Source organism: Erigeron canadensis, chromosome 1 (assembly GCF_010389155.1).
Source record: "Erigeron canadensis isolate Cc75 chromosome 1, C_canadensis_v1, whole genome shotgun sequence".
NCBI lineage: Eukaryota > Viridiplantae > Streptophyta > Magnoliopsida > Asterales > Asteraceae > Erigeron > Erigeron canadensis.
Genome location: NC_057761.1, coordinates 49,215,548 through 49,236,490, shown reverse-complemented (window position 1 = coordinate 49,236,490; position 20,943 = coordinate 49,215,548). Strand labels below are relative to the sequence as shown.

The window sequence follows — 20,943 nt, the reverse complement described above, 5'->3', positions numbered from 1 at the left end:
GATTATGAATTTCCCTCATAAAAAATAACCCAACTCAAAAAATGACAAAAATACTTAAAGCCTAAGGTGTTACTATCACTTGAAAACCCAACCAAGATCTAGACATTTTGGTTTTTTAAGGAGAAAATTATATTAGCTAGGAGCCAATTATACGATTACAAATATAGATATTATCGATATTATATTTTCAAGAGTTTTTTTCAAGGCATTAACTACGTGTACTGTACTACAATAAAAAAAAAAGTACTCGTGCCAGTTACAATGTATCGAGCAAGGAGAAACTAATACTAACAAATCATAGTTTGGAATCAGTTGAACATAGTTTCTAAAAACTATGATTAACAAGCCAAAACATCTATGAATACGCAAGTAAGTTTTCATCGGTGTGGATGGCCCGTTTAACCAATTAGCCTAAGAAATATGTCTCTCAATAGTCAATATTAACGTAATGTATAAACTTTTTTTTTTACTTAGTAAGCATGAACTAATTATATTAAATTAACTCAAATATATATTATATATCCAATCAATCACTTTATCAAAGCCAATAACTTTTAATACCATCCTTAAAAGGATGGTAAGACTATAGGTGAAAGGAGATAATGGATAGGTGAGATTTTAAGCCGAGAAGGTGAAGAGGAGATAGGTGAATGATTTAGCTTATGTTGAATCCGCTTTAATTTAAGTGTATGTTGTATAGTTTAGCTTATGTTTTATTTTGATTGAGTATATTGTGAGATATAATAGGTATTAATTTAAAAGTGAATGGTTAAGAAAAATAAGAAAAGGTGATAATTATAAAAAGGTAAAATTGACATGGCATAAAAAGACTGGCATAGATGAAAATAGTGAACCGTTACAAATGACGTTAAAAAGATATCTAAAATTTGACTGGAACCCAGTTACATGTAAACCCATTGGCCGTAGCAGCGTGGGCCCAAATCCTTTTAAAACAATAGCGTTTTTCGAAGCGGTTACATCAAAGTTAATTGATGTACTTTTATCTAGATGACGTGTACAACATCAAAACCAATCAAACTTGTAAACGTGTACATTTCTAAACCATAACTTCCCATTTTTTCCCTCCATTTTTCTTTCATCCTTTTCCAACTAATCTCTACAGCAACCGCCATTGCCTATTTGCCTTCCCCCTGATCACTTCATTTATTATTCTCTCCCAAAAAAATGACAACCGCCGCCGCTGACACTTCCGTGCAATTAGGCCGAATCCGGGTTCTTAAAGAAGCAATAATAACAAACCAACTTCCTAAACCCGGCCCAGTCGTATACTGGATGTTTAGAGATCAACGGTTGAGAGACAACTGGGCATTGATTCATGCCGTTGATCAAGCCAACAAACGTAATGTTCCAGTCGCGGTTGCGTTTAATTTGTTCGATCGGTTCTTAGGCGCAAAAGCTCGTCAGTTGGGGTTTATGTTAAGAGGGTTACAGCAACTTCATCTCGATTTCCAACAAACTCTTCATATTCCCTTTTTCTTGTTTCAGGCAAGTCATTTACTATTATTCTATTTTGTACTATTATGTTTTTCTTAATTAATTAATTTATATATGTCAAGTCTATAGTTTTCATGATAGGTTTTTTTTTTTTTTTTGAGATGGACAAAAATTAGTACAGGCGTAATGAAAGGGCTAAGTGTACAAAATTAATGAATGTATATAATTTATCCAGTTTTATTAAGGTGTATAGTCAACATTTGAAATTGTTATTGTATGTAGCCATCTTTAAGTTACTGTTATTATTGTATCTGAGTTTCTATTACTTGTAAACCATTAAAATGACACTAGCTTTGTTGATGTGTGGTTGTCACATTAACGAAAAAGGAAAAAAAAAAAGAAAAGAAAAGAAAAGGTGGGGGTCTATCTTTCCTTTCTGTCCCAAAATAAGTGTCCGTCTTTCCTATTTTGGAACGGAGGGGGTATATAGAATAACAAAATTGGAAATTCGATAAATACAATAGCATACTGAATGTGACAAGTTGGATACATTGTTATGCACTTGGGAATATATATAATACTAAATGATGAATAAAATAAACCAAAAGTTGTCTGATATAGGGGGAAGCTATTGATACAATTCCTAGTTTTTTAGAAGAATGTGGAGCTTCGCTATTGGTTACGGATTTTTCACCATTAAGGCAAGTTAGGGGATGGAAAGAAGAGATAGTTAAAAGGGTGTCTGATTCTGTATCGATTCATGAAGTTGATGCACACAACGTAGTACCCACATGGGTGGCATCAGATAAGTTGGAATACGGAGCTAGAACCATTAGACGTAAGATCAATAACTGGCTTCCTGCTTATTTGATTGAATTTCCGAAGTTAATGCCTCAGAGCCGAAAATGGGGTAACCCAAATCAGATTATTGATTGGGAAACGCTTATTGAAAATGTATTAAGGTAAGATTTTGAGTGTTTACATATGGTTCACTTTTATAATCGAGTTGGGACATATTGGATGTTTTGAAGTTGATAATATTGGTTTATGGCCAGGGAAGGAGCTGAAGTTCCTGAAATCGAATGGTGTAAATCAGGAGAAAATGCTGCATTGGAAACATTGATGGGGACTAAGGGTTTCTTAACAATTGGATTAAAGAATTACTCCACAGATCGTAATAACCCCTTAAAACCCAAAGGGCTTTCTGGTCTTTCTCCATATCTGCACTTTGGGCAGATATCGGCCCAACGCTGTGCAATTGAGGCCCATAAATTACGCAAAGTTAATCCACAGGTTTGTAAATGGTAGTGTAACTGGTATTGTTCTCGATTATTTAATAAATATCAGTTTCATGATCTTTTTTGGATGAAATGAAGGCGGTTGGTACATTTCTGGAGGAACTGATCGTGCGCAGGGAACTGTCTGATAACTTCTGCTATTATCAGCCTCATTATGATTCGTTACAGGGTGCATGGGACTGGGCGCAAAAAACACTTATGGACCATGCCTTAGACGCACGTGAACATCTATACACGTAAGTGCATTGCTTGTTTTTATCCTCTTAGTCTTTGTTTGATCACTTAAATAATGGTGCATCATGTGCAGGAGGGAGCAGCTGGAGAAGGCACAAACTGCAGATCTTGTAAACTACTATACTCTATTTCACTTATTCTAGTAAACATTTGCAAATGTTTTCTCTTGACTGAATGTTTATATTTCTTAGCTAGCTAGTTTCTATGCTTAGACTTGGATTATTGTTCTTACTTGCAGCTATGGAATGCTTCACAGTTAGAGATGGTTCATAATGGAAAGATGCATGGTTTCATGCGGTAAGGGTTTTTTTGCTTGTTTGTTTGTGGGATCGTGTTTATATAGCATGAAGAAAAGAGTATGAGATTTCAGGTTTTGTCTTAACTTTAATTTTTGTCGTATAACTTGATAACAGAATGTACTGGGCCAAAAAAATCCTCGAATGGACGACTAGCCCCCAAGAAGCTTTAGAAATAGCAGTCTATTTAAATGACAAGGTATGTAAAACTGTAAAAGTCGACCAATTTTTTTTTATTTCTATGTCCTGTCTTAAATCTGAGGAACTTGTAAATGATTTTGTTCGCAGTATCATTTAGACGGGAGAGATCCAAATGGATACGTTGGTTGTATGTGGTCAATTTGTGGTATACACGACCAGGTCTCATTTTGTTGCTTGCATCTTCTTCTTTATTTACATAAAATCTTGGATTCAACTAGCTGATCACACCCATACATATAGGACTAAGTAACAGACGTTAACTTTTTTGCACAAATTTAAGATATTATTTCTTTAATTCTTTGGTCCCAGGGTTGGCGAGAGAGACCAGTCTTTGGAAAGATAAGATACATGAACTATGCTGGATGCAAGAGGAAATTTGATGTTGATGGATACATTGCGTATGTGAAGAGGTTAGTGGGTGATATCAAGAAACGGAAAGGGGAAACCTTGCTTAATAGCAAGGCAAAACAACTCACGAGTATTCAACAGTTGCCTGTGAAGAAACTTACTTGATGCTGATTTCTCGATCTGATACTTGATTCACTACTGTACTATGCACTATATATGTTTTTGTTTATCTTATTGGGTTGCGCCACTAACAGTTAGTTCGTAGTTTCGTATCATTGACATATATATTATGTACCTTAGAGAACATATTTTCAATCATTTTTGTAGCCATGAAGAGAAATTAGAAATTGTCATTTATTAGTACTGTTTGCCAAGTACAGCGGTAACTCTACTATTTCTATAAATGTCAAAGAAATAGATAATGTAAACACTACTATGTCTATAAATGTATATGCCAGTATATAGTGTGTAGCTTGTCCAAGGAGAAGATGTGAAAACCATGTAATAAAAAATTGATTTTATATAATTATATACTATAAAAGATTTTATGTAAGAGAATCGTCTAGACGAATATACAAGGTGAAAAAACAATTCCATACGACCCAAAGTGTTTATGAGAACCAGGCTTGAGGCAATGATTGCCAGAGCTTTACATCTATGATCTATAACTTAAAGAGTACTAGCAATGAGTTGAATGACTGGTTTAGGTGCATGAATAGAAAATCATGTCTAGATTTCAAGATCATCCAATGAGATCTCGTTCTCATTTTCATTCTCGTTCTCAGTGGGAGTCAGCGACTTCAGTTTCTGCATCACCATAGAGAGGCCATTAATGGAAATATAATAATGAAATATACATAAACATAAATCAATGGGAATCTCAGTACAAGTCCATCTAATAAACACATATCACACTCTAATGTGCCTTTTGGAAAGAAAAAAAAAACAAGTGCTTACAAATCACAGCATGCAGCGATCCATATTTGATGTTACAGGGATCCGGATTAGGTAAGGACGGAAAGCCATCCATTCACTAATTCTGTAACTTTAATTATAATTTTATATGTTGAAAGTTGTTGGATAAAAAGTGACAGTTTGTAAATTCAATTCAAAACTTTGTACATATACATTGAATATATCAATCACAATCATATAAAGAGGATCTTCAAGTACATAAATGTGAATCAGAGGTATATAAATTTAGTGAATGAATGCCTTCACATCCAAAATACCATTCTGGATTTCTGGTATGTTCCTAATCTTAGTGTTGCATTTCCTTATCTGTGAGACTTCAAGAATAGATGAGATGTTACTGACCTCAACAAATTGGGCTGGATCATCAAGACTAGATGAACCTAGAATGACTTCTCTTCTCAATTTTAATGTTAACTCATGACAAACCCGCAGCTGATTGAAAAGCAAATGTAACAGAATAATGTTCACCACTATAGAATATTAGAATCTGTTATTTCCAATAAAACAGAACATTCTTACCTCTGATCTAGTTGCACCGCCAACAATAAAAACAAAAATACGTTTACCCATCTTTCTAAATTCGCTAGTTGTTTGCCTCAAAACTGAATCACTGCAGAACAGATTGAGAGGTTACATCTCTATAAGTAGCAATGAGAGGATCTAAGATTAACTGGAGGTAGTAGGATGGGTCAAGTCAAAAGGATCCTTTTTAATGCAGGTCAAAACTGTCTAGGCCAGGTTGACCCTTTTATGGTTTGTTTTTAACATAAAGCTAACGCATCAGATATGACTACCAAAACATATACAAATTTACAATCACGCAATGAATTAACTACAAGCATGCCAACCTGGTATACCCATCATCAGAGTTGCGGGGCCTAGCCCATGTTGATCGCCTCGATCTCATTGAGTGAGCAGATGGAGTATCAAGTACCCGTGCAGACACAGAATGTGAAGCCCCATGAAAAGTTGGACTTGGATCATTCATACATGGGTATTCATTCACTGGTAGTTCATTTTTGCTAAGTTTTTCTATGAGTTCCTGAAAACATTATATGATGTAAATTCTACTCACTAAAAAGGAAATGCTGACATGTGTTTATTGTAAATAAGTGTGCTACACGGCACCTCAATCACGGGATAAAAGCGGGATAACTGCCAAGCCGCTTCTTCACCAGGGCGATCTTTTCTAAGAGCATGTTTCTTCTGAAATCATTTTTAGCGGAAGATACTGACTAGTCAGAGATGAAGTTCAGCAAACATGAAAGTCAACAAACTATAAATCTGTGTATATACCTTCTTAAATGAGAAGGCACTACTTGAGTTCTTCTTGGTTTCTGGGGCTGCCTCAAGAAATCTCATATTGTAAACAGCATTCATATCATCAGGAGAAAGGTTTGCTAGCTAAAAACATGATATAAATAATAGCAAAATATCAATATCATGCATTAAAATAATGTCAAAGAATTGTTATCAAACAACTCATATAAGATCAAAGTTAAATGATGAAGAAAATCTTCACCTCCATTAACTTTGTAAATTTAGCATTCTCCAACTTCTCAGGACGAGTTGCTGCATAGATCATTAATAATCGTACCTTTTGTTCATCTGTTGCATCCTGGATGAAGAGAGAACATATATATATAAGTATCGATATGTACAGCTTGGTGCCTACAGACTGGCATGTTCATAAACTATTGATGATCTGATCATGTTTTTCCTACTGGTTGTATATCATTAGTTTTCTTACCGTTTGTCCTTTAAGAAAGTTGATGACATCATTGGTTCCTGCATCTCCAAAGACAAGATCCTGCTCTAGTTGCCCCAACTCTCTAAGTCCGAACTCCCGAATGATACTGTTAATCTTTGCAGCAATCTATTTCAGTCAAATCAGATATTAAGTCAGGTAGTCTGTCCCTTTTTTTCTAAGTAGTAGTACTAAAGTCCCGAAACAAGAGCAATTGTTTTTGTTATCTGTCAGCGAATCTTAAAAACAAATTAAACTTAAGAAATTCACTTTGGTGATAAAACCAAACTATAAAAAGATAAATAAACTGTGAGGTGCTGTATTCTAGAAATGTGAATTTTTGCACTTCGGGTTTTGATAAATAGAAGTTACTTCACGAATCATTTATATACGTAATTAATCCTTTGACCCACCTGTTATCTACTTACCACTTCTATCATCAAATAACAAAGGATTACAACAGGAGATAATATTGTGATGCCTAGTATCTGAGAGTAACATTTAACATTGTTTGGAAACTTACATCAACATGGAGGGATAGTCTTTCTATTTGTTCACTATATTGTGGCAATGCTTGAACCATCTTATGCAAGTCACGAGTAGACACCTGATCAGCATCTCTACAGGGGGGGGAAAAGAATAGCAAATGGCGCTTTATAAACCAGGTACAATCATATAAAATGACCACCTTGTTTTGAAATATAAGGTTCAGTTTCATCGAAAGCATCTGCAAACTGACCTTGCACCTTGATGCATCTGTGCAGCTTTATTCTTCAACACAAAGTTTGTCATCTTGTTATGCAACCGTTCACTAGCCTAACAATGGACCCTTGATCAAAAACCATATGATAATATTTGTTTAAAACTGATATACAATGCTGACTAGACATACATCTGCTATGTGTGAATGGCGGAGCTCTAGCCACACCGGATCATGTTCCTCAAGAAGGGCCTCTTTATTTTCAAAACCACCTGTTTTGCTCGGAACCTAAGCAGTATAATTACTTGACATATAATAGCAAAAGAAAACCAAACACATTAAACGGTTTTTATTAGAAGTGGCAATTTCGACCCATTTACTTATAAAACTGGTCGATTTGGGTTGACTTTTAGTTCAAACAGCTCAACACAAAGTTAGCTAAAAAGGGAACGGGTCAAATAAGTTCAAAGCTCCACAGATTTAACACATAGAACCTTTTAAATCACTTTATTCAGATATTTAGATATAAACTGAAACTTTTTTTGTGATCATACCTAATATATACACTTCATTCTTGATTTTTTAGTCTGGACAAAAACTGATTTTGTGGTCAAACAGACCCATTTTGACTCTTATTACAAAGTGGCCTCTTTGACCTGTTACCCAGCCCACCCATCTTGCCACCTCTAATTGTTTGACTATAATCGGACAACTTTTGACCAACCTCATGAACATATTTATTTCCATCCATTTCTAGTAAATCATGGATAATGGCATCATACGTCCATTCATGAATGATAGGTGCCACCTAGACAGGAGAAATCAGAGGACATAACTTAAGATGAGAGGCCACACAAAGAAAATAACTGACATTAGGATAAATACCTGGTCTATTGATCTATCTAAGATGAGCAGCTCGCAGGTTTCAATCTGTGGGAAGCTGGGGAGAGTTTTATACTTCATAAGACAATTCCAAACAGCGGCAGCAAGTTTTGTAGGGATCAGATCACAAAATGTTGTCATTGTAGTAGGGTCAAGGGATTTGGCAGCTCGGTAACGTACAGATGGGAATTCCTGAAACAAAAAAGCGTATAAGATACAAATTTAGATATAGACACGGTAGATAGAACACATTTATGTACCAGCATTGAAGCAAAAACAGTTGCGATACGATTGGCCATTGCAGTTAGATATTCATCTCCATTTCGGCTAACTTCCATATCCCCGTAAAGTTCTTCAAAGGCCTTCCCATGATCAGTAATAAAACACTGTATGGAATAATTTTGGTCTGTCAATACCAAAACACATCATATAGATGGAAATAGTGTGTTTTGCCTCATCACTGGATTTCCAATTAAATATGTCCAGAATGTGACCATTAATCAATATCATGCAGAACTTACTAAAAGAAACATATCATTTACGGTTCCCAGCCAATCACAATGACAATTAAATAAGTGAACCAATTTATTCAAGCAATATCATATACCTGGCTATCAAGGGCAAAGTACTCCAAGTTCATCTGCGCATTCCCCTCAAAAGTTAGAATAACGAGAAAGTTGCTAATACTAAACAAAAAGGTGATAAGGAAACGATTCAACCTCTTTCATGCCACGTATGCGAGATTTAATTGTTGGCTCCTTTTTAATATCAGCAATTAATTCTCTTGGAACGGTTGAGCTAAAGAAGATGTACGCACTGAAAAAACAAAAAAAGAAAATCAAAGTTTGAAATCAAAGTTAAAGATACAGGATGGAAAGAAAAAGGAAATCTTTCACTTACTCTCGATATAGAGGTGATTTTCCAGCCATGTCAGACAAGAGCAAGACGACACTACATTTCAACAGAAATAATATAAGATTTTCAGCATCTCTATGAGATTTACATCTACCATGTCACTAGATTATCTTGTGAAGGATGTTAATAACAACACATTCCCTATGACTAAACACTGCTGTTCATCTTGAGGAGTCCCCGGGGCTAGTAAGTGTTCAATATTTTGTTACATAATGTTCTACATTGACAGTATGAAAGCGAACGGATCGAAAAACAAATGACAGAAAAACAGAACTAATTAAACATAAATGCATATTGATTGTTATATATATAAAAAAAATAATAATTACTTTTCTTTTGTTGGCTGGATGTAGTATACTGCATCCATGTTAGGCAGTGGTTGTCTTCGCTTGTTTATGTCTTCCACCACTGCATAAAGAAATAATGATGCTTAATTATCATTACAACTAACAAACTAGTTTCATGAGGCATATGTGAATGTCGTTGTTATATATCACTAATTCAAAATGATAAAATATGGCTGTCAACAGATAATGAAATAACAAAAACATCTATTCAAGTAACCATTCTATATAATATTATGACAAAAAGAAATCACATTTTTTCAGACTGGTGTATTTGCCTTACATGAAACTCCTTCTTCTGTCATGTCAGCCATTTTGCACAAGTATGACAGAATTCGAACAGTAACTTTGTCCATAATTAGTACCTAAGGAAAGGAACGTCAGATTTTAACAAAAATGAAAAGAGCAAAGAATGAAATAACTATAAGATAACCAATAAACTGATTCAACTCGGAAATAGAAAGTAAATTGCCTTAAGGCAGCCTATAAATCTAGCCCGAAATTTAAAAGTTGGGTACACCTAATAGAAAAGTTCTATAGTATGTATATTCAACTTCAAGTATTGTTATTATGTGTATCCAACTTTTAGATATATAGTGCATGGATGCTAGCAAAAGCTGGATACTTAGCTTGGTTAGACAAAAATGAAGTGTCTTAATTATAAACACAAGTCGTATACATACAATAAACTTCATATTAAAGTTGAATACACTTTCAAACACTTGGGCTGGTGACATGACTTATGATAATACCTTCCAATTTGATTTGGAGTCTGGTCTTTTCGCGGATCTGATCATTTCATACAAAAGTCCTAACATATGATGAGCGAAAACGAATTAGTATTTAATACATACAAACATGATATATGTACAAAATAGGGTTATCATCATTTGAAAACTAAGTTTGTGTGAAAACCATAAAACTAGTCAAACACACTGTGATTTGAAACTTCACACAATGTGTTAATAGCTGTCAATCACCATCGTCGAAAATTGTCATACGATACGGGCTAAGTCCTTAATCGAACAGCTATGCCGTTCAGGGGGCTTCGCCCTTCTCGGTAGCCTACCTTGAGACATTTATAAAGGGATTGGAAGTCGGACGCATATGAGAATGGTGTGGATTTGATGGACGGCGATCCAAGAGATAGTGTGGTGCTTTGATACGGTACAGGCGTTGTCCTTACTTCGCCAGAGGAGGTGGAGCAAAGAGAGAGATGATGGTGATGGGTAGCTATAAACACATCACAGTGTGTTTGACAAACATTTTTAGTTTTCAAATGAACATTTAACGGACAAAATATACAAGAATTTAAAACTTAAGGTGATAACAAATGATCACCATAGCTGAAAACAAAATTCATTTCGCATGCATACACGTACGTACGATGATATACAATACAATACATGTATACGTACACACATAAAAATAAATAAAATTGAAAACTTACGATCACGACTAGTTCGTCTGAAATTTTTATTCTCATTGCGACCGTAAAAAGATGTATCAGAATCTGACATCGACATATTTATGATATCTTGGATAATGCAAATTGATTGATCGGTAATTAAATGAATTAATATATTATTATGATTATATTATGTTATTCGAGTACAGAATATGAAGAAGAAGAAAGAAGAGATCGAAAAACAGTTAAAATGATGGTGGAACGGAGGAAAATATATACTCCGTAGATGAATATATCTTGAAGATTATATAATTTAAAATTAAATGGCTGACCCGAATGTAACTCGAAGTTTCGTACGTGGTATTAGGTGATTTTTCTTATATTATTTTTTTAATTTTTTGATATGGTCGTATCGGGTCAGCTGGTTTGTTTAGAAACTGGTTTAATAGAAACATGATGTCAACATGATTACTAAATCATCATGGAGGTCGTTAAAAAAAAATACTATGCAAATTTTTAACATCTTTTAAGCAAACATTTAGAAACAAAGGATTATGCGGATTTTAATTATAAGTTTTCACTTTTCAGAACAAATTAAACTTTGGTTGATGGTTTTCTATAACGTGAATTATGGAGATTGATTGTCAATAATCATACTCGTCATTACACCAGGCATATATGATGAGTATTCCTTAATTTAAGCTCCCATTATTTTCAACATGTTATTATCATGTCATTGAGTTATATTTTAGACTTTTAGTCCCGTTAAAAAAATAATGTTTAAGTTTTATTATAAGTATTAGAATTGATTTTATAACACATTATGAACATAGTCACTGATGTACAGTAATATTTATTAATTTTCCGTGTAAATTCGGTTGCTGAAATTATCAAATTAAGGAATAGTGGTTTCCTACTTTTCTTACTTACAAAATTGCGCGTCTCTAGTTTCTAGATGTTCTTCCATAGTCACATAAATATACAACACAAAAATCCTATAAACATATTTTGTATTAAAAATAATCTAAAAGTCTAAAACTTATATGGGAAAACAACAAAAAGAGCTTTCAAAATAATTTAGATATCAAGGTTGAAATTTTCTGTCACGTATGCTTAAGATTACGTGATATATTACAAACCATCTAAAGATGATCTACTAGCAAGGAGGTCTATCTATACTACTTATTAAAGAAAATAACCCCTCATGTTGAAAGTTACATGGAGGGAAATGTCTAAAATGTCCTTCCATGTACTATTTTCATCTACCACCCTTAAGATATGTAATATTTTTACTTAGCACTAAAATATTTTTACTTACACTACCCCTTAACATTAATGATTAAGTTATACTATCAATCCTTTATTTTTTAAAATATCCCTATTAATAATCTACATCAATCGACGTCTCATCTATCACAAATAGTCGCATCTACCACCACATCGTCACCGCCACGACTACCGCCGCATTGCGCGGGTAACGTGCTAGTTTTTTAAATAAAAAGAAAAACTTAAAGCATATTTTTAAAGGTAACTAGTCTGAGTAACTAAAATGACCCCTTATAAAACATATTTAATTCTCTTATTTTAGGAAATTTATCTCTTTTTATACTCAAAATACCTCAATTTTTTAATTTTAATTTCCCTATACACATGATCAATACTTTTATACCATTTAATTAAAAAAATAAGTCTCTCTTTAAAGGTTACATGGAGAAATAATCTAAAATAACATTAATGGTTAAATTACACTACCAATCATTTATCTTTTAAAATATCTTCATTAACCTTTTGAATCAAAGAGTTTTACATCAACTATCTACCCCATTTGATATCGTTTCCCCACCAACAGTCGCTCCCACCACCGCACTGTCCCCGTCACGACCACTGCCGCATTGCCGGGTATCGTCCTAGTATAACAAAAGTAAATGATATACACGGTAAAAACTTTTAATTTGAGAATTGCTAGTTTAACTTTGAAAATTAATTATCATGTTTTAGAGGTTAATTCGGGAAATTATGTGAGCCAAAAAAACCTTATTCTATTTTTACTCTTAAAATTATGTATCGTGGATTAGATTACTAGACTAGGCTACTTTCTTTAGCACCGAACCTGGATTAAACCGACCTACCGTAAAACGCTACTATAACCAGTCACTTTTCCCTTCTTATTTTTACTCTTAAAATTATCATTATTAATCTCTTTATTCCAATTGTCACTCGATTCTGCAAAATCAAGGTATCATACTGAATATGTTTTCATTATTATTTTATTACTTATAATTATAATCTTTAATTATCAGTTACCTGAATTAGGTTTTGTTTTAAAAATCGATCGATATTTATATTATGTGATCTTATTGTGTTTGATTTCGTCAGTTTTTTTAGGAAATAAAATGTTTGGTTTTAATTACTTAGAAATTGGAATCTGATTAATTGTTTAGTCATTTATAATTATATATAAGTTTTGGTAAATTGTAGAAATTAGATTTTTTATATTATCATGATGATGATTTTAAATGCCTAATCTTACTCTGATATTTGTACTTGTGAATTATAAGTATATACTTTTGTGATTGTCGGAAAATATTTTATTGAATTGCTCTCTTCAGAGAGAGAGAGAGAAATAGTTTGACGAAGATGCAGGGTGGGAGAGGAAGAGGCAATCCGGTATTTGGTTTCGGCGATCCTTTTGCTGATTTCGGGGGTTTGCCTAGTGTTTTCGGAGGAAGGGATCCATTTGATGACCCTTTCTTTACACGTCCATTTGGTGGAGTATTCCCGTCTGGACTCGCAGGGAGTCCTTTCATGAATATGAATCCATTCGGGTCAAGCTTCTTTGGTCCAAGATCAAATCCGTTCATAGATGGACAAGCACCTCGAATTCATGAAAGTAGACCTTCCCTGCCAAATAGTTCAAGAGGACCGATTATTGAAGAATTGAACTCTGATGATGAAAAAGATCAGTCTGATGCGGAAGACAGTGAGAAAGAAAATCCTCGGCCTCATACTAGGCATGATATGCAACCTTACATTGAGCATCCCGATGATGAATTTGAAGGTAGAGTGTGTTTTACTTGTTATTTCTATGAATACGCCTTTAATATATGATTTAGTATGTGTTTGATGATTGAAGTCGTTTATCGGATGACCTAAAACAGCCGACTTGTGCTGATATGCTAAGCCGGAGTATCACTATTATAAATGAACAAGGTCGAGTAAATACGCCTCTAAATAGGAATGAGCGTTACCGAATATAGAAAAAGCTGTGTCATAAGCATTTCGTGACGTTTATTCCTTTTGTTGTATGAACTCGTATAAGCGGACAAAAACTTTAAATTAGAGTTTGTGTTTGCCTTTATAACAATATAGTTTCGCAATATTTAGGTTCTAATTTATATGAAATTTTTATTTGATGTAATGAACAACAATGCAAATAAACAACCAGTTGTCTTGTTGCAGGTAGAGAGCAAAGGCAGACACAGTTTGGAGATATGTTCAGTATGATGAATAATATGCCCTCACGTCCACAAGCCCACAGCGTCACCTTTCAGAGCTCTACCGTAACATATGGGGGTTCTAATGGAGCATACTATACTTCATCTTCAACCAAAAGGACTGGCAGTGATGGAGTGAGTAATTAGTTCACGTTTACTGGAATTTTTTCATTTATATTTCTATGACTCAAATGTTGTGTTATCTGGAATTTCAGTTGAGATTTGAGGAATATAAAGAAGCCGATTCAATGACTGGCCAGGCTGCTCATAGGCTTTCAAGGGGAATACATGATAAGGTATCTTACTGTCTTTTTACCTGGTAGAGGTTGCAAAATGGGCGTGTCGGGAAATGAATTCATATTGTATGTTTGTAATTGATCCGCTTGGATCAAGTTGATCCAGATTCATATATAAAAAATGAATATATTTCATGGTATTATAGAAACTAGGTTATTACGATAGCGGATTAGCGATCTATGGAGTTGTTTTTTACGTATGTGCATAAAAGGATATAGAAGATTGTTTGCATTAATTATACACTAGGGGGACTTCTGACAGTTTCGTTTTTGGCTATTGATTTGACCCATATGTTCTGCAATTGATCATATGTGTTGTGGTTTAATAAGTTAACCGGCTTGTGATGGTAGGGCCATACTGTTACTAGGAATCTAAAATCAGATGGGCGAGTAGATACAATGCAAGTGCTGCACAACATCAATGAAGGTATAAGAATACAGTATATAGTAATGCATTCAATAGGATTCATGACATTGAGTAACCTTATGTGTTTGTTTTGGGGCTGCGTCAGATGAGCTCGGCGGATTTGAAGAGGCTTGGAAAGGAGAAGCTAGAAAGCATCTACCTGGGTGGACTGGTGGAGTTAGTACTCATGAAGGTACGTCTAAATTGTGTTAACCTTCACTATATGTCATTTAATAGTGATACAATAATGTTTCCTGTTATTTATGTTGTAGTGATAGGAGGGCCGAGAAGAGGTGGTTGGGCACTGCCTTCACCTGAGCAGACAGGACAGGATTTGCAAAACCATGGAAGTACCTCTGGCTCACACTTGGGTGTGAGAAGGCGGCCAGATGGTGGTAAGGACGGTCAGTTACCTAAGATCAGGAGATTCTGAGATGGTCAGGGTCACTAGCTTTGTAGATTGTTGAAAAGAGCATGTCAGCTTGTATTTTGTTCACATAACTATTGGTGAATTTCTTGATGCATATGGTTATAACTAGATGATGAATTGAAATCCTCCTGAGCTGTTGCTCTGTTCGACTTTCAGCAGCATGGTCCAACCAGGTAATAATCATGATCTAGTTTGAGCAGTGTATATAACAAATCTGCCCTACAAAAACATATCAATCTATAGTTTATTCAGTATAGAAAAGTCAGAAATGGCATGTAATATCATTTATATGCAAAGTAAAACTTATTGTAACGAAGTCAATTACATGGATTTTCCATAACCATACAATACAAGAAGATCACCCATTTCATTACAGGGGAACAAATAATCATTGACACACCATTGTAATCCAAAATAAGCTGGTTGGCATGTATAAAACTTGAATGTAAGTTTTATTGTCTTGCAAAATAGCGGTTCTTTGGCAATTATAACGTATGATTCCAGATTTCCATTACTTAACTGGTCGGTTTAGAATTTAGATAGGTCTATATGCAAACCATCTTTTGGCCATCTCAAAACTCTCTAGGTTTGTCCTCAGGAGCTTTATGCCCTGCTCCCTACATATGTACAAACAAAATCATAAAGCATTCTTATTCCGTTCTTATGATAATAGTAATTTTGTATGTATACAAAAATAGCATGTTGTACCTTCACGGTTGCAAATACTAAAGTATAGTTACTAGATTTTAGACCCGTGTCCGATACTTGACACGGGGTTTATGATATTATTAATATTAGATCTTCATACATTTAATTCATTAAAAATTACTCATATAATTTTGAAGATATACGGTTTTAAGTGTTATACTTTGTAAGTTGTAATATAATAACCACATGTTCGTCATTGTCATTATTAACTGATACATATTGATGGAATTGTTTGTCGTAGTCATTCCACAAGACACATGCTACAATTATTTTTCTATTATATAATTTTTTGAAACCAATTATACTCATAATGTGATATTATTATAAAAGATTATTAAGAATTAAAATATAAACATAGTTGTGATCATTTACTTAACATTCAAGTATATGTGTTTGATCATGATGCGACTCAATATGTTTATTTTCAATCATTGTACATTTGTACTATGTTAATAAGATAACAATTAGGATTGTTTTCATAATGTTTGATAACAATTAGAACTTTTGATTTAAGTGACAATTATAACTTTAAAAGATTAAATATAAATACTTTTTGTAACGTTTTTAAACAATTTAATAAAAATCTTCTCAAGTTGATATCTAAAAATAAATATAAATTAAGTATTTAAGATTAAAAAGTGTAAATTATTGATGGAAAACAAAAAAATGTAAATTAATGAGGCTTTGTTTACAAATTAATATAAATATCAATATAATAATATATTTGGATAATGATTATTAGGATTTTAAATTTATAGTTAATCTAAATGATGACATGAGCGAGAGTCAACTTGATAAAATTGAGCGATTTCAAATGATGACATGAGCGAGAGTCAACTTGATAAAATTGAGCGATTTCATTGGTTAATAAGTCATTAGTTTATATATCTTATAGTATATATTAAGATTAAGATTAAGATAATATTAAGTTAAGATTAAGATTATAGCGACATTATACCAAAAAGAAATAAATTATTATTTTTAAATTGGGTTAAAACGTAAATTGATGATGAAAATTAAAAGGTGTAGATTAATTATTTATATAATAATTGTTTAATATATATATATATATATATATAAAAGTGAGTATGGGGTTGTAATGCACCCAACTTGGGTGAAAAATCATTCACATACCAATATTCTAATATTTTGAATAAATGTTTGTCCCCCCATGATTTTTATGGTTTTAAAAAAGATATGTGAGGAGTTTTTCACTCAACTTAAGTGCCTAACAGCTTCATATTTCTTTCCCCATATATATGTGTGTGTGTTTTTTTGTGTGTGTGTGTGTTATATTTAATAATCTAATGATAAATATATGGTTGATATATATGTATATCCTTTTCCATCCATGATGTATTAGGATCGGATCTAAATTGTTTAAAGTATATGTTAATTAATAATCAAATAATGATAACTATATGGTAGATATATGTATATCCTTTTCCATGATGTATTTGGATCGGATATTCAATTTGTTTTTCAACTTTTATTAAGATTTTTAATTAATATTAATTATGACATCATTAATGTTCAATTTAATAAAATTAAACTCTTTGATTGGTTAATAAACTATTAGTTCAGCTGTCTTTTAGTATATATAAAGATCACGGGCATATGTGGTTTTGTATCCGGCATCTTGCCCATCGACATACCATGCATCCCAATTGCTTTCAGTCCTCGTCAAATTAAGAAACTTTATCCATTTGAGTGTACCCGAATGTGGAACTCTCAAGTCATGATCTCCGCTTTATAATAGGAAAAATAAACACAGAAAGTAGTAAGTAGGCTTGCATATTGGGGGTTCTGATAGTAATAACCAAGTTATTACCTGAAAATCAAAGCTCTGCAGTTTCTCTTACTTAGCTTTTCATGGTAGACAACACTACTTTGGACATCGAATTCGTAAGACTGGCATTGAAGGTTTACCATAGTTGTACTGCATATCCAAATTACATAACAAAAACTCCTTAACTGTTCCCTGCTTACAATATCATGCAACTTAGGCCACATAGATCTATCAGAGTATAATGCCGAAATGAAGGTGTCTTTTTATAGTTGGTTACTAGTTGCGGTACCTCTCGTACACCTATTGCTTTCCTAACATCTTTATTATAAGCCCAAACGGTTGCGTAGTCATAATTGTTAACTTGTTTAAAACAAGATATAAAGTCGTATAAGTTTATATGCTCATTCAGAAGAGAAATATATACAATGGTGAGAATTACATACACAAATGGTATCCTTGATGGAAGATCGTGCGGGAAATAACAATTTTATGAGAGAGAGTGTTAGAATTATTATAAGATAGTATAAAAGTATAGATTGTTAAACTACTAGTAAAAGAAATATAAAGATTGATACAAAAACCAATAAGAATGTTACCGCAATACAAAATATATAATGGTACATAAACAAAAATCTAAGCACTAAGCATACTATATGAAAACTCGAGGCCTTAAATTTTTGAGGGTCTAAAGCAATCAATTACCCATTAATAATTGTTGAACTAACCATGAGGATTATAATATGGGTGTAGGATGATAATTATAGATTATCAACTCGCAATCACTCATAACCCGTTTCTTTTTTATATTCATATGGAAAAATCCACCAGAGTTTGAATGTCATCTCCTGTATTTGTAAGAGTTGATTATTAGGGGGCGGAGTTTTCAAGAGTTCTGAGCTTCTTCTCAAACATACGTATTTCAAGCTCTGCATACCGGCTAATATGATGTCACTGTAGAGTTTTGAATACTAACTACTAATTTCTAACTACTAACCCGTTGTTAAAAAATTAATTATCTTTTTTTTTTTTTTTCAGGCACGACCTATATTCACATAAAATATACACAACCACTGAACTCAATCATATGGAGTATTATATTATGAATAGAAATAATATTATATGGAGTAATAATTAATTATGATTAACTTATGCAATAACTCTAGTGTTCAACTGTTCATGGATGGTTAACCGAGAATTTTATGTTCATTAACCAATAGTAATTTTGGTTTAACATCTTTTTTCGGTTTGATTCAGTTAATCCCTCCAATTAATTAACCTATCTTTTTACAGTCTTAGCGATTGTGTTAATTAGAATCTAACTAAATTTTAAATGGCAATATAGGGCTTAGTGAGTTGTTTTGGGTATAGTAGTAGTTGTTTTCCCTATTATGTATTGAGTTGACCCTCGAATCCCTTCCAACTCCACAAATTAAGTACAGTAGTAACATAGCTACAGCCTACACGGCTTCATTTTTTCCGACTCCAATATATTTGTTCCAATCGATATGCATATATAATGATAACTTACGAAGCTAGAAAAAGATTTAATACAGACTAAGATTTCACCCCATTGTACATGATCGCCAAACGTGAGTATGTATATGAGAAATTAGTAATGAGACAAATTAGTAGTAGTTGTCCTGAGAAATGCATATTACTACGAGTTCTTAAAGCATACATCGATAAAAGCTACAAGACAATAAGCTAACTCAAGTAAGCTTGTGCTTATTGGCCTTTCAAGAGCATAAAAAGATTATTTTCAAAAGCATATAGTGAGGGCGATGGCATGGACGGGTCACGGTGGTGAGTGGTGGGACGACACACTTGCATACCGCCGCCGTCACCTAAGCACTCACGCGTGAAGTATTTTGAGTGGTCAGAACACGCGATTTGGCTAGTGAGTGGTGCGAGATTCGAGGTGTATTTGACCGTCAGGAACGACTCTTTCCTTCTTTTTTTTTTAACAGATTTATATATATGTGTGTATACATATACACACACACAAACAACACACACTTTCTAAAATGGCAAACAATGAAAATATGACTCTTTGGGATGCTAAAAATGCGATACAAACCCACTTGAATAACGACGACAGGCACCGATATGCCGTAAACAACATAATTCAGAGCATATCTGAGAACAAGGCGGCTTACCAAGCCGAAATCTACCGAATTGAAACTCCCAATCGGGTTCGTACTGCTATCGCATCTGAGTATGTTGTATATCTTCGACAAAAGATGAATTGGCTTAATCTAAGTTATTTTCCAGCTTACCACCGCCTCTATGACATTAACATCCACGCTAGACCACGGGCAGTTCTGGCATGGTAGTGTCGGTGGTGGTCGATATGTAGATTATCATACTGACCCGGGGGAGGAGTATGTATCTCCTCAACCCGGAAACGCTGCCGAGTCTTCTGAACCGTATTGGTACATTCATCGCAACGAAGGCGACAGTACTGTGGACTCGGACTATTTCGAGTGTTAGTATTATGTAATGTTTTTATTATGTTTTTTTAGTATTATGTAAGGTAATTTTTTTTATGTTTTTTAAGTATTATGTAAGGTATTTTAATGGTTTTAGTGAATTATGTAATTTTTTTATGTTTAATGAAATTTGGATTTTTTAAATAAAAATAAAATTATAGTGGGTGATGGGTGAGTGGTGGGTTGGTGACAATGTTATCAAAATTTGAAGGAGTAGTGAGTGAATGATAGATTTGAGGTGGCATAATATGATTGATTGGAAGTGAGTGTTTTGGTTGCCAACACCCTAACTAAGTTGCTTTTTAACTTTGGCATTGTTAAAGAGCAATAAGCTATTAAAGAAAATAAAATAAAACCTACCTCATATAGACTTTGACTGTGTTTTAATAAAGCTGAGATTAATGAGCTAGTTTATTAAACAGCAATATAGGAACATGATCAAAAATAAAGAGGAGAGAGTAAATTATAAATGAATAGAACCAACTAAATATAATGAAAACGTGACACACAAATGTAACGACCAAATGA

The 20,943-nt window shown here is 33.5% G+C and overlaps 3 protein-coding genes across 3 annotated transcripts; 2 read left to right on the top strand and 1 right to left on the bottom strand.

Moving 5' to 3' along the window:
* The first annotated feature begins 1,116 nt into the window (after positions 1–1,116).
* LOC122585369 (deoxyribodipyrimidine photo-lyase) lies at positions 1,117–4,195 on the top strand. The gene is made up of 9 exons (XM_043757502.1): positions 1,117–1,506; positions 2,077–2,417; positions 2,511–2,748; positions 2,832–2,989; positions 3,061–3,097; positions 3,226–3,284; positions 3,401–3,482; positions 3,572–3,643; positions 3,794–4,195. Exons 1-9 carry the CDS (start codon positions 1,186–1,188, stop codon positions 3,995–3,997), a joined length of 1,512 nt encoding a protein of 503 aa, XP_043613437.1. The 5' UTR covers positions 1,117–1,185; the 3' UTR covers positions 3,998–4,195.
* A 208-nt stretch (positions 4,196–4,403) lies between these two features.
* On the bottom strand, positions 4,404–10,921 carry LOC122585058 (SNARE-interacting protein KEULE-like). Its single transcript, XM_043757157.1, has 21 exons — positions 10,846–10,921; positions 10,148–10,206; positions 9,679–9,760; positions 9,381–9,459; positions 9,037–9,087; positions 8,856–8,952; positions 8,744–8,776; positions 8,397–8,522; positions 8,140–8,328; positions 7,979–8,062; positions 7,447–7,542; positions 7,294–7,370; positions 7,078–7,174; positions 6,558–6,683; positions 6,330–6,425; positions 6,104–6,211; positions 5,936–6,013; positions 5,656–5,849; positions 5,327–5,417; positions 5,150–5,239; positions 4,404–4,639 (listed from the first exon to the last, which is right to left on the bottom strand). The coding sequence occupies exons 1-21, from the start codon at positions 10,919–10,921 to the stop codon at positions 4,562–4,564; spliced, it is 2,007 nt and encodes a 668-aa protein (XP_043613092.1). The 3' UTR covers positions 4,404–4,561.
* Positions 10,922–12,899: 1,978 nt separating this feature from the next.
* On the top strand, positions 12,900–15,759 carry LOC122605577. The gene is made up of 7 exons (XM_043778539.1): positions 12,900–13,039; positions 13,413–13,861; positions 14,263–14,432; positions 14,513–14,593; positions 14,945–15,020; positions 15,106–15,192; positions 15,272–15,759. Exons 2-7 carry the CDS (start codon positions 13,441–13,443, stop codon positions 15,430–15,432), a joined length of 996 nt encoding a protein of 331 aa, XP_043634474.1. The 5' UTR covers positions 12,900–13,039; positions 13,413–13,440; the 3' UTR covers positions 15,433–15,759.
* Positions 15,760–20,943: the final 5,184 nt, after the last annotated feature.